Source organism: Sebastes umbrosus, chromosome 4 (genome assembly GCF_015220745.1).
Source record: "Sebastes umbrosus isolate fSebUmb1 chromosome 4, fSebUmb1.pri, whole genome shotgun sequence".
NCBI classification, from domain to species: Eukaryota; Metazoa; Chordata; class Actinopteri; order Perciformes; family Sebastidae; genus Sebastes; species Sebastes umbrosus.
In genome coordinates, this window is record NC_051272.1 from 36,339,128 (window position 1) to 36,356,436 (window position 17,309).

The window sequence follows — 17,309 nt, forward strand, 5'->3', positions numbered from 1 at the left end:
GTTGTTAATCCAATATGTGTGTGTGTGTGTGTGTGTGTGCGTGTGTGTGTGTGTGTGTGTGTGTGTATGTGTGTACTGTATGTGTGAGTGTAACACCACAGTGTGGACACTTTGTTCTATCAAGTGATCACACCTACACATGCCGCCCAGCCGATGTGTGGGCAAACTGCTCCGTGCAGAGTTGTGCACACAGACAAGCAAGCTGTGAGGATCGATGTCTTTTCAGTGAGCTGAACGCCTCGAGGAGAACGTGACTGTGTTACTGTTATATACAGCTCTGTATTTATATTGTATTCATAGTGTAGTCAACCGTTCTCATACCGGACGTAGAGTTAGCAGCAAAGATTTATAAGAGTTATGTAGCGTAGAAACGCTGTGGTACACTCAGTTCTCCTCTCAGTCCTCTACTGATGGACATTCCTCTGTGTGTGTGCGTGGGGGGGGCATATTGATTTTAAAGCAAAGCAGCCTTCCCAAAGCACACAGCAGGTTTGACACAAATGGGTTTAGTCTCTCAGGCTCAGGCTCATTAAAAACTATTACTCCTCTTGCCATATAAGGACCTACTTTCAGGGCCACCCTATTGTTCAAGAAACTAAGATATACACACACACAATGGAGAGGTAGGTAGGGGCTCATATTAAATGATAGTAAAGCAAGCCTCTTATTCAAAGTGACATTGTTTGGAACAAATACAGTGTACACACACACACACATAGATACCACACAAACACACACAGATACACACTCAAGCACACACATATTTTGCATTCCTACACCATCTCCCTCTGGCTCCCTCAATTCAGTTCACTTCAATCTGCTTTATTGGCACAAATATCAGATCATCAGTATTGACAAAACATCACATGTATAATAATCATCCAACAATTATTGAATCTAAGTGTAAAATTTTAAAGGTCCCATATCGTGCTCATTTTCAGGTTCATACTTGTATTTTATGTTTCTACTAGAACATGTTTACATGCTGTAATGATAAAAAAATATATATATTTTCCTCATACTGTCTGCCTGAATATACCTGTATTTATCCTCTGTCTGAAACGTTCCGTTTTAGTGCATTTCAACGGAATTACAATGGAATTGCAACGGAATTGTGTTGCTAGGCAACAGCTTGGGTCCATGTTTACTTCCTGTCAGCTGATATCATTCACATCCACTGCAACAGGAAAAACAACTGGGACACATTTAAGAATGTTTATGTTTAAAACCGTGTAACGGTCTAAATATTGTATATTTGTGACATCACAAATAGACAGAAATCCTAACGGCTTGTTTTGAACGCACAATTTCTGAATACGGGCTGTGTGTATTCCCCAGTATATTGAGTGTTTTGATTGTTTAGCAGTATTTATATAGCACTTAAACCTGCTTTATAATATAAAAGACATGAAAATCTCACTTTTTACAATATGGGACCTTTAAATAATTTGGGGAGAATGGATTAATACTAGAGAAATATTAGCTCTTTTGTATATATATGTACACAAGTGAGTATCAGTGTTGTTTGTACAAGACTACATGACCGCAACAGGAGAGACCTATAGGGCTGCTGACAGTGTTCCCATATGTTACACTGGAACTGTATCGGAGCTGCAACAGTGTGTCACTAGTACTAGTACTACAGTAACGCTAAGTGTATCTGTGAATCAAAACGGCTGTATTGGCCTTGGCGTAACTTTACACACGCTGTCCAGCGAGCCACTACACAGTTTTTGAATCCGAGCAATATAGCGACTGGATGCAAACATTAATCAAAGTTACACAATGTAAGCAAAGGAATAGCTTATCATCATCATCAGTACTTACAGGCTACATAAATGTTGCTTTTCACTATTTCAATCATGTTTATTTCGCTTTTTTTCTACGTTCAACAACATCTAGTTTATTCCTATTTCCTAGAAATAATCGATGTTTGTGGTATCTGGCGGTGAGGTGAGGAGATTGCAACCAACTGAAGCGTCTCCTGTTTGTCAGGCGTGTTGGAGAGCTACGGTGGCCGACGCAAAAACGCAAATGTCTCTCTCCAGAGCCAGTTGGAGCAGAGCCAGTGCGTAGAGTGTGTATGTGTGTACATGGGTAGTGCGTGGTGAATCAAGAGAGAGAGAGAGCGGCAGCGACGGGAGTGAGTTATCGACTCCGGCCCGAGCAGGGAAAGTGAATATACTTCTATCATAAGGTTCTAAACCCTTTTACACTTGTACAATTCATTTTAAATGATTAATTAATTAATTAATTAATGTTTATTTCTGATTTATAACTAGAACAACTTGACACTCAGTGCTGAGCTGCATCTCAAATTAATCTTCAGGTTCCCAACTTTCAGATGATGTACACCACTCTATGTGACATCTACTGTTGACTTTTTATCTACCTCTGAACATCCTCCGTCCCCCACCCCTAGCCCTCTATAAATAGAGGGCAGAATGGAAAGGGGTTAAATTATATTAAGGTTTAAAGGCCTCCTCCAGCATAGCCCTTATTCTCTCCTTCTCCCATATTTGTTTACTGTGGTGAACAGGTTTACAGCTCTAATCTCAGGAGGCATGTTTACGGCTCTCAGAACACAGATTTCACTACATAAGGGTTTTTTTTTATATATAAAATGCATTCCACGCATTCACGCTGATATAAAAGTGAATTTGATGCAACAATTGACACAGCAATAAAAAAAAGACTCAACTTTCTCTTAATCAATGACTGCATTACATGCTGGTTTATAAGTGTCAGCGAAAAGTTACTGGAATACAGATGCCTTTGATACAGTTGGCTTGGCAATAAAAGAAGTTTAATGAATCGAGGAGCAGTGCTCCCAATTAAACTGATGGAAATTTCCTTGAAAACAGGTCAATTCTAAATCCAGGTAACGGTATAAGCTCCAAAATAACACCACCTCCAGCTGTTGTGATATTAGGCTACAACACACAGCGAAACCATTCAGACCCTTCTGACTACTGTCATCTTCAGATATAGTAACATTACCTCAGCCAAGGCCGAAGGCCTAGGAAGGAGGTTATGTTTTCAACAGTGTTGGTGTGTTTGTTGGTTTGTTTGCTTGTTTGTCCATTAGCAGGATTACTGCCAAAGTCCGCGATGGATTTGAATGAACGAGAATGATGTATTCAGAAATTGTGCATTTGAAACAAGCCATTAGGATTTCTGTCCATTTGTGATGTCACAAATATACAATATTTAGACCATTACACGATTTTAAACATAAACACTCTAAATGTGTCCCAGTTTATTTCCTGTTGCAGTGTATGTAAATAATATCAGCTGACAGGAAGTAAACATGGACTCACTTCGTTGCCTAGCAACGCAATTCCGTTGCAATTCCGTTGAAATGCACTAAAACGGAGCGTTTCAGACTGAGCGTGAATACAGGCATATTCAAGTAGACAGTAAGAGGAAAATAAAGGCGTTTTTTTAACATTACAGCATGTAAACATGTTCTGGTAGAAACACAAAATACAAGTATGAACCTGAAAATGAGCACGATATGGGACCTTTAAACTCAGTGAAATTACAGTTGAGTTCGACCAAAGCACACTTGGTGATTCTTTGGAAAGAGTAACGACGACGGTTTAGGTGAATTTCATTTTTTTTCTTTCCAGTTTGAATGAAGTGTTTTACGATGCTCCGCTACGTACAGCTGATCTCAACATAAACAAAAACTGTTGTGTCAGTATAGCCTATGTCACTGAGCAGAACTGAACATAAACTAAACTGATTGTCTGTGCTGGTCGATTGGCTTAAAATGTGTGAGTAAGCTTCCTTTTTGTTCTTTTTGACTGCAACAGAGAAATGAATGATGGCAATTCGGCGCGACTGAATGTGACTAAGACAGTTTACAGTCGTACTTTTCATCCACACATCTATTTGTTGGTGTAGTTGATGAGTGAGGCATTTGTTCACAAGTAGGATGTGGAAAGTACCCCATTGCTGCAGTGTGGACTCTTGTCCTCTTCCCGCTGTATTAAACTGGTTCTAATTTGTGATTACAAGCTGTGAAATTCAAAACACAAGGTCAAGTATATACTGGCTATGTCTGACAGATGAAATACCTTTGCACCTTTGCTGTAAACTGGCTCATAATTTTTATAGAATACATCCTGCAGCTGGTAGGAGGTAAGAAAGATGTGAAAGATCCAGAAACCCAAACTTTAGTTAAAAAGATTATTGGCTGTTAAATCATGGATACAGAGAATACTGACGGGCTGGCAGATGTCTGCTTTTATTCTGTTTTATATAACTTTATATCGAGTGATTCTCAGACTCTGCATCATCCATTACAATGTAGCATGCGTGACGGACCGAAAGATGAAGAATATTGAGACTGATAATGAAGTGATATGTTAATTTTTTTAAACTTCTTCCAGAAACTGTTTACATGACCTCTCTAGGTCCACTTGTCTGGATAAACTCGTAGGAGAGACAATGACATCTGAATGTCAAATCTGACACACAAACCGATTTATGAATCGTGGACCCCGTAAAGGACCAAGTCTTCTGGAGGTTTTATGATCCTGTTCACTTTGTTTGCGGGCCATCTGCATTCCTGAGAAGCGGACTCAGACACACAAAGACACATTGATCCAATTGTGAATAAAGACTAAAGCAAAATGATTTTCAATGCAAACAAAAATGTAATTTAATTACGATGAAATAAGATAAGATAAGATATACTTTATTGTCCCACGGGGAAATTTGTCTTGGGCTCCAAGCCACTGCATCACACAACGTACCAAATGATATATAAATGATTGATATGTTATGCGGAGTATGTTTTAATAACAGGAAGTTTGTTTGACATGTACATGTATATGACGAGAAGGAAACTGAAATTAGAAGGTTGGCCTCGTCTTCCTCCCCTACATGAAGTAATACAGCCTTGTTCAACCACCTCTCTTTTCTCTTTGCATTCTTTTGAGGAGACAAATCCACATCTGTGATACTGACCTTGTTCAGTTCAATTTATCTATTTCAGAAATGTTCAATTTAAATAACTTTTGTTCATGAAACAATAACAAATTAAACCAAAGCAAGTTACACTGACCAAAGGCTGAAGATCGAAGCCATACTTTTATATTAATCACATTGTAAGGTTTTTCCTACATGCAGATTATTTCTATATAAATTACATGCGTATTATACGTTCCCAGAGATCCTGAATAGAAATTTGGGTGCAAGCTAATGCCCATGTCTCAGTTAATCCTTGTATTTTTAATATATGTATAATAGCGTGTTACACATTTTTATCTTTATCAGAGAACAAATCTTTATGTTCATTTGTTCTAATCTTTGCGTTGTAGTCCGACAAATTCGTTTCGGTTTACTGACTCACGAAAGATATTTTTGGCTTTTATACATTAATGATGTAAATTGAGGTTAACCGAATTAGTGTATAATCAAGTTCATGATAGTCAACTCAGTTTCTCTTAAATTTTCTTAACATATAAGTTGGACCTTTAATTATTCTGCTGGTAACTTTTTTTCTCTCATCGAAGCTCACAGAACACACTCACCACGTGTTTGCTTCAAGGAGAAGCAAATATCCTCCCTCTCGCCTTTTCACTGTCACACTAAAGACTGTGTGACATGTTGAGATCAATCATATCCAGTCATTTACTGTGAAGTACACACACACACACACACACACACACATATATATATATATACTGTATATAGGCCTGTCTGTTGTGTTTGTATACCTACATGTTGTGATAACAAGGTTCATCTATGTTGTGTAACTGGTTAATTGAATTTCATTCAACCGATCATGTTTTCAGTGGTTTATATCATATAGGTGTTTGGTACCATTCTGCTGCTGAGACAGCCCTATACTTTCAAATATGGAAGAATTAATTATGTGAAGTGAATTAGTATTAATCCTGTAAAATAGGTTTAAATGAAAAGTCTAAACACCAAACAGAAGCCCATAAAACTACAAACAACCCACAGATCAACTCTCTTCCTGCTCTTCCTCATCTGTCTCTGATCTTGACTCGTCCACCTGCGACCCGCCCTCGCTGCGACTTTTTTCCGCCTGAACGTGTTGAAGATTAGAAAAGAAAGAGACTTTGAGAAAAGACATAATGAATTGAAGGAGGCCTGGCCAAGCTACCACAACGACCCTCACCCGACCCAGAGGGGGGGGGGAAATAGGTCACTCGTCCCCGTCTGGAGGACAGGAGACCACTGCGAGCCCAACATCTTACAACAGAACTGAAGAGGTCTCTTCTACACCTGGGTTCTAACTGCTCCATAGTTTTATGCTCCAACTACGGCGAAAAGAACTTTGAATCCTGAACCTCAAATCATCCCTCTTGCTACCCTGCTCTCCTATCGCTGGTTCCGGAATCCTAATGACCGATTCAATTCAATTCAATTCAATTTATTTTTATATAGCATCAAATCATAACAGAAGTTATCTCGAGACGTTTTATATATAGAGCAGGTCTAGACCGTACTCTATATTTTAGAGACACAACAACAGATCCCACCAAGAGCATTGCATTGGGGTGCCCTGTGGCCAGGAAAAACTCCCCATTTAGCGGGTAGAAACCTAGAGCAGAACCGGGCTCTGGGTGTGAGGCCATCTGCCGCAATCGGTTGGGTTTTAAGAGAGAGAGAGAGAGAGAGAGAAAGAGAGAGAGAGAGAGAGAGAAAAGAGACGGGGAGAGAGAGGGGTAGAGATGTACAGCAACCACATTAAGCGCAGCAGCTGTAAGAACTAATACAAGTAGGACTAATAACAAAAATCAATAGCAGTGGATATAAAAGAGTGATGATACAACTATCGTAATTAATAGCTATAATAATAATAGAAATATAACTAATACTACTAATAATAAAAAGGCTGATAATAATGATGGTAGCAGTGGGCGGTGCCACTACAACTCCACTGTATGATTTGCAACGTGCTGAAGACTTTGTTAAGGAGAAGGAGACTTTAAAAAAAAAAAATACTTTAAGATGAAAAAACATTATGAAACAGGCAAAGATGCCATGACCCACTCTAAAGAAAGCAGGGTGAAGAAATGATTCAGCGACCTGCTGCAGCAGAGAGAGAGAGAGATGGAGACGGAGAAAAATGATTCACGCTGAATCGCACCAAGGGAGACGAGAAGACCGTGTCCTAAGATAGCCTATACTGAAGGAAGCGAAACAAACTGCTACCAGATCGAAAGATGAACACTATGATCCGAGCTGAACTACTAAGTGTCATCCAACAAGATACAAAATGCAGAAGTCCAGAGAGAAACCTGCCAACACTCTCATCAGAATTATTATGAACCTGCTTCACAATTTTCCCTGGTGCTTCTTAAAACTCTCCACTGCTGAACGGAGCATTAATACATCAAACTAAATTTACTTGATAAACGTCACGCTATGAATTTAACTGATAGATATCAGCCACTGAATTGACCTTGTCGCATCTGATTTGTTTCTTTTCATAAATGTTGTTGTTGGATTCACTGTATTCCTTCATCCTCTATTCAGCCTATTCATTTTGTTTAATATTTATTTTCTGTTTAGTCGTTTAGTTATATAGAATAACAAACATTTCATTTATAAAGACAATGATCATGTATATATGAAACAACTTAAATCACTGTACTCTATGCCAAGAAACCCCGTAGCAACCCTGAGATCATGAGACTCAATTGATTAATATCAAATTTTGAAGTTTGAAGAAATGAATCTAATGTTAATTTATGTTATTTAAACTAATTGTGTATGATGGCTGAAGCTGAGTGCCATCACTCTCCTTCACCTTTTTTCACCTATTCAGGGCTTATGATTCATCATTTTGAGTTATTAACTACCGTTACATATTTTGATATTAATGAATTATTAAATCTGCTACAAGCAATAATGCTACAACACTCATGGAATGCACAAACTTGGAGGGTGTTATCCTGCTTATACCATGGTCACTTGCCATTAAAACTCATCAGTCATTAATTTCCTCATATAACTAACTTTGATTTTGCTTTACTGTTTTAGATATCATAAAATATATATATATATATGCAGATGATGGATGATGATGGATGGTTTTACATATCATTAAATATATTTCCCTAGCTTCAGAATAGCATTGCTAAGCAACATCAAGCTTAACAGGAAGGGCTTCACGTGGCTGAGCCAGGAGTTTTAAAACTGTGTGAGAAAGAAAAATGTACTGATTGATGCCAATCTCAGCAATAGAGAACAGCGCTTCATTCTGCTACACAACATTATGAAAACTGTGTCTCCAGTGGATTTAACGGCCATCGGTGCTTACACAAATAATCTTAGCTCCAAGCTCTTTAAGCCTCACCGTTGCTGTCTTTACCTACAGTTTAATATTGGTGCAATAATTTAGAACTGCAAACAACAATCCAGAATGTTCAGTGGCCGTGATATAAAAGTGCAATAATGCACTCAGATGTGTCTCGATATCTGAAAATAATGGAGCTGACTGAGGGAGCACAATGCCAAATGGAGACACATTCTTCACCTTTTCTAGGACAGAACTATTGCTTGTGTGCTGTAAATCTCACTCGCTTGCTCTCTCTCTCTTTCCCTTTAGGGTGGCTCCATCCAGAACATGGAGTCTCTACGTTGTTTGGAGCTGGTGGAGAGCAGACAGTCACAGTTCAATTTCCAGCTGGTTCTTCAGGACTGCACCGATCAGAAATGGACCATCACTAACATACTGACTGTGCTGCCACAGTGAACACACTGACACCTGTCAGCTACTGGAACACCGTTGTTGTGATGGACTAATCTAGTGAAGTGAGGAACTCCCCTGCTGGCCCAAATCCACGGTGGACCGACCACAGAGTTCTGGTGCACCAGTTGGAAATGGACTAACATGTTGACCTAAGCAGGAAACTACGTGTCCAAAAATTGAGCTTCGATACTGGACCTATTGTTAAAGAGAATCTGCATAGGGTAAGATGTGCTTCAACCAAACACGGACCATCAGTAATCTAATAACCGTTTTATACCAATGACCTGAGAGAAGAGACACTCACAGATGGAGCCGGGGCTCCCCTTGTTCCAGGGGACAGGCCCATGAAATCATGACAGCACTCTGGTTATTGCAGGGGCACCGTCCACCCTTTAAGATAGGGCCTGTACTCCCTCGGTCTCATCGCACAATCACTATAACAAATTGAGTGAGCGTGATTTCAGTATGTTTGTGTGCAAAGGGGGAGAAGTACAAGGTGAGTGACTGCACACATTGCAGAAAAATCTAGCAATTTTACAATGCAAACTGGCTGATTTGTTACAGATTTAGCATTTTTAAGCCCGGAACACACCAGGAACATCAGGAGCGCGTGGCGGCTACATTACCTGTTGTTTTTTATTTCGGCGTCCGTGTTAACAGGTTAGAGCAGCCACACTGCCCGTCTCACAGGCGTCTCAGCTGCGTCTCTTCTAGAGAATAGAGGTCTCGTCTATTTTTGACGCGTGCCGCAGGCGTTTCACAGCAACAACAGACAGTGAAAGTGATCTATTGACTGTATATTAACATCATATCAGCTACATTAATACAGTTTCGATGTCTAGACATCTGTAGAATATGTCACGGACAGTGAAGGTGATCTATTGACTGTATATTACCATCATACCAGCAAGATTACTACAGTTTCGATGTCTATCTGTAGAATATGTTACGGAGATGAAAAAAACGTAAAGACTTATTTTTAAATCAACATGCTTTCATTTCAAAATAAAAGCCCTCAAGCGTTTTTTATGTGGACAGAATTTCTTCATTTGTTAACACAAGGCTTTTATTCTGAAATATGTGCCGGACAGTGTTGTAGAACATGCAGTGACTTGGAGAGCTCCATGAATGAAATTACCACACGTTTCTTAACCTTTCTCTGTCTAAAATAAATATAAGTTATATTTATAATGAAATGAAATGGCCATTAAAAGGCAAACTCTATGTAGAAAGAAAGGGCTGACAGCAGCAGCTGCAGCAGCAGAAACGCAGCAGACACGCAGCTGGTGTGAACATCCGACGCGTGAATAATGCAGCCACCACGCCACGCAGCCGCCACGCGCTCCTGACGTTCCCTGTGTGTCCAAGGTGTTACCGTTATACACTACTTGACTCAGAGTGTAAGAAGGACAGATGCTCTACATTTCCTCAGTATCACCAAAAAGGTGACAAAGTGTAATGGAGAATAACCACCGAGTGATTTCAACAGGCATTGTGATAAAAAGTCTATCCCTTAATTTGATCGGAAGCAGAGTCGTCCATTAAAGAAGATTTTTAGATTTCCTAGTTCCTGTACAACACCAGAACATAACACAACGTTGGCTTACACAGCATTGATATACTGTATACAGTATCTTGAGCAGGTCTGGGTGAAGGAAGGAAAGAAATGATGAGAAACTGTTTGGGCTGGAGAAGATGACGCACACCACCACGAAACCCCTGCCCGGGTTATGACTTGAGGGCAAGCACATCTGTCCAATAAAACCAGGCAAAGAGCTCTCAAACAGCTGACCTCAGAGCAGAGGTCAGGGCTGTGAGAGCTTCATTAAATCTCATGTGCTCGGGGGGGCTGATATTACAAATAATAACCATTAAAGGCAAATCCAGCCTAAAATACCCTATCCACACTGGCCAATTATGTTTAAATGTTTTATATTCACCAATATATTCGCACTTTATATTCAATTTAACACAGTGTGTAGACACCCACTCAGTCCCCAGCAGACGTCTAGTCAGGCAAAGTAATTGAAAAGCGCGTTAACAAAGCAAAACATCCAGATAATATATTTCCTGTCTTATTTCAGGGATGTCCTCCTTTTGAATTTCCAGACCTAAGGCTGTCCCCGTCCATACCCTCAGCATTCTTTTCTCATCCTTGTTGGATAATGATCAACAATGATCTGGTTAAAGCTATGAAAAGGCCATTGTACCGTAAAGTGTACCCATGAACACTGCTGTCCTTGTCAGCAGCCTGAACTATACTGTACATGTAGAATGCTCCAATCAATTGCACACCTTGGGATGTAGAAGTTATATGGATGGATTAACCTTTATAACAGGACATATTGGATAATTCTGGGGTCTTATATTTCGTAGTTTTTGCCATCATCATCATCATCAGTAATACTAACATTGCACTAAGCAAGATAACAGGTGACTGAAACTCCGCGATGTTGCTAAACATTAGTAGGCAGATAGTCAGACTGGTTTTCGGTTAGTCCAGGGGTCAGCAACTTTTACTATCAGAAGAGCCATTTTAGGCCAAAAAAAAAAGAAAGAAATCTGTCTTGAGCCGCAAAACATTTGAGCACTGTGATGAAGGTAACACAGTTTATAGTCTAAATATATAGTATATAAGACTAATGCAGTGAGGGCCAAAGAGACAATGTGCAATGGAGTATTAGGGCCACATTGAGGGGAAAAAAATCGGAGATTTCCAGAATAAGTAATAATATTACAAGACAAAAAGTCGTAATATTACGAGGATAAAGTCATAACTTTAAAGAGAAAAAAAGATAATAACACGTAAAATAACTACTTTATAATATTATGACTTTATTTCATAATATTACGACTTTTTTCTCATAAACTTTGGATTTTATTTTGATAATATTACGACTTACGAGGGGCAAAAGAGCCGCATGTGGCTCCGGAGCCGCAGGTTGCTGACCCCTGGGTTAGTCAGACTTATTTGCAAGAGAAAACAGTAACAGTGAAGTAGTGGAGCACTGGGTTGTGAAAGAAGTGGCATAGTGGCCATTCATGTGTACAGGGAGCCAGCACAAAGGTAGCCAGCTCAGCCAAAGCAAGTCTAAAAAAGTCTAAATACTATTTCGGAGCATGTTCCCTGTGAGAAACTGTACTAATTATAGGCTTGTTGTGCAGGATTGTGTTTGTTGGACCCATCCACCTCCCATTTTTTATTCATAACACATACAATGCTAACGGTAAAGGCCTTAACAGCTTGTTTATAACCTTTGTCATCATCGTCACTCACGCTTTCGGCCCACAGATCTCAGCATGACTTAAGTGAGTAAAAGTTTAGCATAACTGATGGAAACATTGGACAAAATTATAAATGCAACGCCCAGGTTTATTAAAGGTATAATATGTAACAGTCGTTGGTTGCTGTTTGTAACACACAGCACTCAAAGTTGGCCTCTCGTCCTTGGCTCATCGAGTCGAGAGGGAGTGAGAGAGAGCAGCGTTGGTGACAACAAAGCAGTCAATTGGAGAAATAAAATGTTATTTTCTGATTGTTTCCCGGCGGTTACACGTTCTAAAACACAAATAAACACACAACTAACTCTGAACATCTCCGCACAACCCTAACGGGAAGGTGCTGAGTTGATTTTGAATGAATGCAGCAGAAAGGCAGGCTGTCCTCTCTGCCTGTGTGTGTGTGTGCCTTGGTCAAAGTGACACACCGATAGCAGCACATAGCAGAGGAGAGACGGAGGAACAGGGGAACTCACAGTGATGTAACAAACATTCTCATCCGTCATATAAAAAAAAGGGGGGGCTTGTGCCAATCAATGTATAATGTTTATGCCCCGGTATCAGAAGCCGAGGGGCGTGACCTGAATGACCACCTGAACGGGCTGCTCACTGCGCACTGTTATTGGCTGAGGGTTACGCCCCCACGTGGGGCCAAAAGGCTGGTGGCTGAAGCCCAGCAGCGTCCCACATAAAGCAACATATGAAGAAAAGAGAACATCCAGGCAGAGGACTGCAGGGTCTCTGTAGAAACAGACACCACCACACACTGCTAGTGGGGCATCAGAGATGATTGAGAGGGATTCTTTTTGTATCAGTCTATACATTGTTTTTTTAGGGGAATTGTTGCATATTATACCTTTACACAAATTATCAAAATTCATAAAGTATCTAGTACCATGGAAATTGACAGTTTAGATGAAACCAGCTTAGATGGATTTATTAGAACACAAATGAGACAAGAATTAGCGTAACACACCGACTCTCTCTCTCTCTCTCTCTCTCTCGCTCTCTTCTTCACCGTCTCCTCCTGACGATGCGGCCGTCTGGCTGCTGCCGGGCTGAACCGAGGAGCCTTACCGCTGCACTTTGGCCACAGCACACAGGAGGAGGGATAGAAGTGTTGCAGAGGTTCGCTCTTTGAAATACCGTTTTGGGACGTTTTGGAGGTGCACCGGCCGCTCTGGCCTCAGCTCCCAGCACCGACACCGACTTTTCTCTTGTTTTCTCTTGAGCTGAAAATTGTGCGCTCCTGTCGTTCGGACCTGTTAGAGGCCCGCAAACAGGGTCTGAAATTAGCACCCGCCACCAGCCAAATGCGGGTAAATTGTTGGCAGTGGCGAGTGAAATCATCAGGACACCCACCACTTTGGCAGGCAGGGAAAATGCTAGTTGAATATAGAACCATAGTTAGTTTCTTGGCATCTCATGCCTCCGTGACTATCGATTCCTCTTATTGATTCTCCGACAGTTACGCTGCACAATGACGCGTACGCTATTAACATTAACGGAGGTGCCATTGAGTTATTATTATGAGGCATTCAAAGTCTGCTCAGCAAAATGACCATCGAGTGAAGGTAAATTACAACGTTATCATGATGCGTTCAAATGTAATCTCATAAAATTAAGTTTTTGGTGAGAAACTTGAATAAATCCAGTTGTTTGAAGGAGATGTTTTCACAACAATATAAAATAAAAAATAGGGATAGAATTATGACCTGTTTAATTTCCTAACATCTTACCAAAATTTTTGTAATCAAAGCAAATATTGAATTATTCATAATCATTTCAATTGTGTATTTTTATGCAAATAACCACTAAAGATAACAATAACAAAGTACAGAGCTGTGTACACTACCCTCCCATGCTCAAAAAATAGGGCTCCCCCAGAAGCTACTGTGTTATTTGAACACTGTAATTTACCATGTATATAATGTTTTTTATGTAAAATAAATCGAACATCGAATGACATCAGATCTAAAATGTTATTCCTTCATTTAGTGCAGAGATTTCAGAAGTGGCACAGTGGCAGGCAGTGAAAAAAGTTAACTTCAGACCCTGCCCGCAAACCTCCGGTATCGGCTGCTTTCTGTTAATTTATCTCGAGCAGGAGGAGGAGACGGTGAAGAAGAGAGCGAGTGAGAGAGAGACAGTTAGTGTGTTGGGTTAATTCTGTCGATGGGATTTTGTGTAAATCACTGTATTGATTTCACCCGTTCAACGCACACACGAATGCCCCATGGTGAAAATAAACACACAAAAGTAAGGTGGAAGAAACTAAAAATAAAATGAAAACCTCCAGTTAGCTAATGCAACAAGTTGGGCAAGCTAACTACACCTAACTAGCTCACTAACTAGAAAGACAAACTGACAGATAAACAGATTTATCAGTTTGCTGTTCAGACGCAAACGAGCATGAGTGCGCCTGCTGCGCAAACTTGGAGGATGACCTTTGACCTGCAGCTTCTACTATAGTCAGACGTCATATTCCCATTTTATCAACAACCTTCTTTTTTTCACTTTGAGCACAAAATTAAGTTATATGTCAAAACACTTTTGTCAAGCAGTGTGGCTAAGTCAGGAAATGACTCAAATAAATATGAATATCATAGAAATGTCAAAATACACTGGAAGGAGGCTTTATAAGGTAGTCTGGGAAATGTAGGATATCACTATTGAATTGTGCAGAAGTAGGATCAGATGACGGGGGGATTTTTCCTTCAACACTTTGCTGCTGCTTTGTTATATCAATGCTTTGTTCCCCTTAAAGCAGTGAATCATGGGTATTCACCAGGTAATAATTCAAACAAAGGGGACTGTGAGCAGGTAAACTGGCTTTTCTACACACTTCAAATCTACAGCCTACCATGGAGAGCAAGCAAAAAGTTCATCCCAAAAAAAACTGGCACCACCAAAGACATGTAATTGTTTAATTTGTCAATTCCGAGTGCACGATGGGACAATTTTAGCACAAAAAAAAACATTTTGGAGAGAAATGATTAATATTATTATCACGCAAAGAATTATTTCTTTGCGTGATAATAATTTCCTTCAAAATAAAATGTTTGTGCATGCAAGAAGAAGTCGAATACATATAATTAATCAATATTAGACATGTATGTGGGTCTGACTTATGAGGTTTAATATGTGTCTCAATTCATAATGGGGACAATTTCGGTACAAAATAATGTTATTATGTAGAGAAATTATTATCATAAAAAGAAAAATGTATTTGTTGGATAATAATTTATCCACAAAATATAGTTTTTTAGGTGCATGCATGTTTTTCTGTGCTTCAAATGTCCCATCGCTTGCACAGAATACAGGTCCATACAGACTGGGCATTAGTGACTGAGATATTGTAATGTCTGGATGTATATTTTATGTATGGATACATTTTGCTTTTGCTGACTTGACACTTGCATCTACTACTGCTAGATAATTTGCTCTGTATTTACATACCTCCAAAAGTTATACGCCGTCATGAAGTCATGTTTTCATTAGATAGAACTGTTTTATAATCAATCTCCCAATTATCCAAAGCCCCTTTCAACAATCTCTATCAATAATTGAACACAAAAACAGGATGAACCTATTCATTATTCATCCGGCTATTATGAATTCAAACTTTTTTCTTTTCCAATCACAGCCCACTGAGGTATAATATCACAGTGGTAGAGCAGTTGAGGACTCTTCTATCGGCTACTGTGTAGCATCTGTTACCAAAACCTTCTGTTGATCTTCTGTTTCTTTTTTTGTGGCTCAGGTATATAGATCCTGAAATTTTAAAAGTATCTCAATTTTTGGGAAGCTGTTAATAAATTATATGAAGTCATGAAAATGTCCAAGCTATTTTATTAGTGTATTTAAAACTGGATATTTATAAGTACTGACTGAATAAAAATCATAATGACAAAACTTGTCCTGTGTGACGTGACGTCTCTTTTCACCTCTTAACACTGAATGTTCAGTCACCGGTCGACACGTTAGACACTGTGGGTGTCGGGTTAGCATGCTAAAACATATCATCTGTGACAGTGTTGCATATTAAAGGTCGGTGATGAAAGAAAGAATCACATTCTCTATGTAAGTAAAAGTAGCAACAGCACAATTTAAAAATATTCCATTACAGGTTTGTCCTGCATTTAAAATCTGAAGTGAAGTGGTCATTATCAGCAAACCTGCATTCTTTCTAGACCAATTGGGAGCAGAGCAGCAAGCTGTAAACACAATATTAAAGGTTCCATATCGTGCTCATTTTCAGGTTTATACTTGTATTTTGTGTTTCTACTAGAACATGTTTACATGCTGTAATGTTAAAAAAAAAACTTGATTTTCCTCATACTGTCGGCCTGAATATGCCTGTATTTACCCTCTGTCTGAAACGCTCCGTTTTAGTGCATTTAGAAGGAATTGCAACAGGATTGTGTTGCTAGGCAACAGCTTGGGTTCATGTGTACTTCCTGTCAGCTGATGACATTCACATACACTGCAACCAAGAATAAACTGGGACACATTTAGAATGTTTATGTTTAAAACTGCATAAATGGTCTAAATATTGTATATTTGTGACATCACAAATGGACAGAAATCCTGACAGTGTGTTTCAAATGCAGAGTTTCTGAATACGAGCTGTGTGTATTTCTCTGTGGATTGAGCGTTTTGATACTTTCACAGTATTAATATAGGACTTAAACCTGCTTTATATTAAAAAAACATGAAAATCTCACTTTTTTATAATATGTCCCCTTTAATACTTTAGCTATTTTCAACTGCCGTTGACACTGAAAGAAATTCATAAATGTGTGATTAAAATCACAGCATACAAAAATACTTTAGAAACCGTAAAGTCCTGACGCTTTATCATCTTTACTTTAACAGTGTGTGTGTACCGAACCAAATCTATTAATAAAAGAAAGATGACATAAATGGCATCCAGTAAAAGAAATGAAAGAAATTTCTATTCCTTCCACCTTCTAGTTCCGTTGTATCGTCACCTTTACAAGTCAGGAAGTCACTCTCCTGTTAAACATGTTTTGAAGCAGGTGAAGAGAGAAAATATTGTACAGTGCATCTAATCAATATTAAATCTAAAATGATTGAAGTCTCGTTCGGCCTGTGACCTTACAGAGTTGTTTGTCTGCAAATACCACATTTGATATTCGCTTCAAAGATGCAGCTCGCTAAACAGGAGCACCGGCGTCTTCCCGAGTGTCTGCGTCTCTGCTGAACTTGGAGTTTGGTTTCATGAAACATGTATGAGATGGCACTCTGAGCACAGCTAACATCAATC

At 39.3% G+C, this 17,309-nt stretch overlaps 1 protein-coding gene across 1 annotated transcript in view; it reads left to right on the forward strand.

Moving 5' to 3' along the window:
- The window catches only part of LOC119487029 (polypeptide N-acetylgalactosaminyltransferase 18-like), a 184,265-nt gene extending 174,847 nt beyond the window's left edge, over nucleotides 1-9,418 (forward strand). Inside the window, exon 11 of the mRNA XM_037767672.1 lies at nucleotides 8,597-9,418. Within this exon, the coding sequence (XP_037623600.1) occupies nucleotides 8,597-8,743 (147 nt within the window). The 3' untranslated portion in view covers nucleotides 8,744-9,418. The remainder of the gene's footprint in view (nucleotides 1-8,596) is intronic.
- The last annotated feature ends 7,891 nt before the right edge of the window (nucleotides 9,419-17,309 follow it).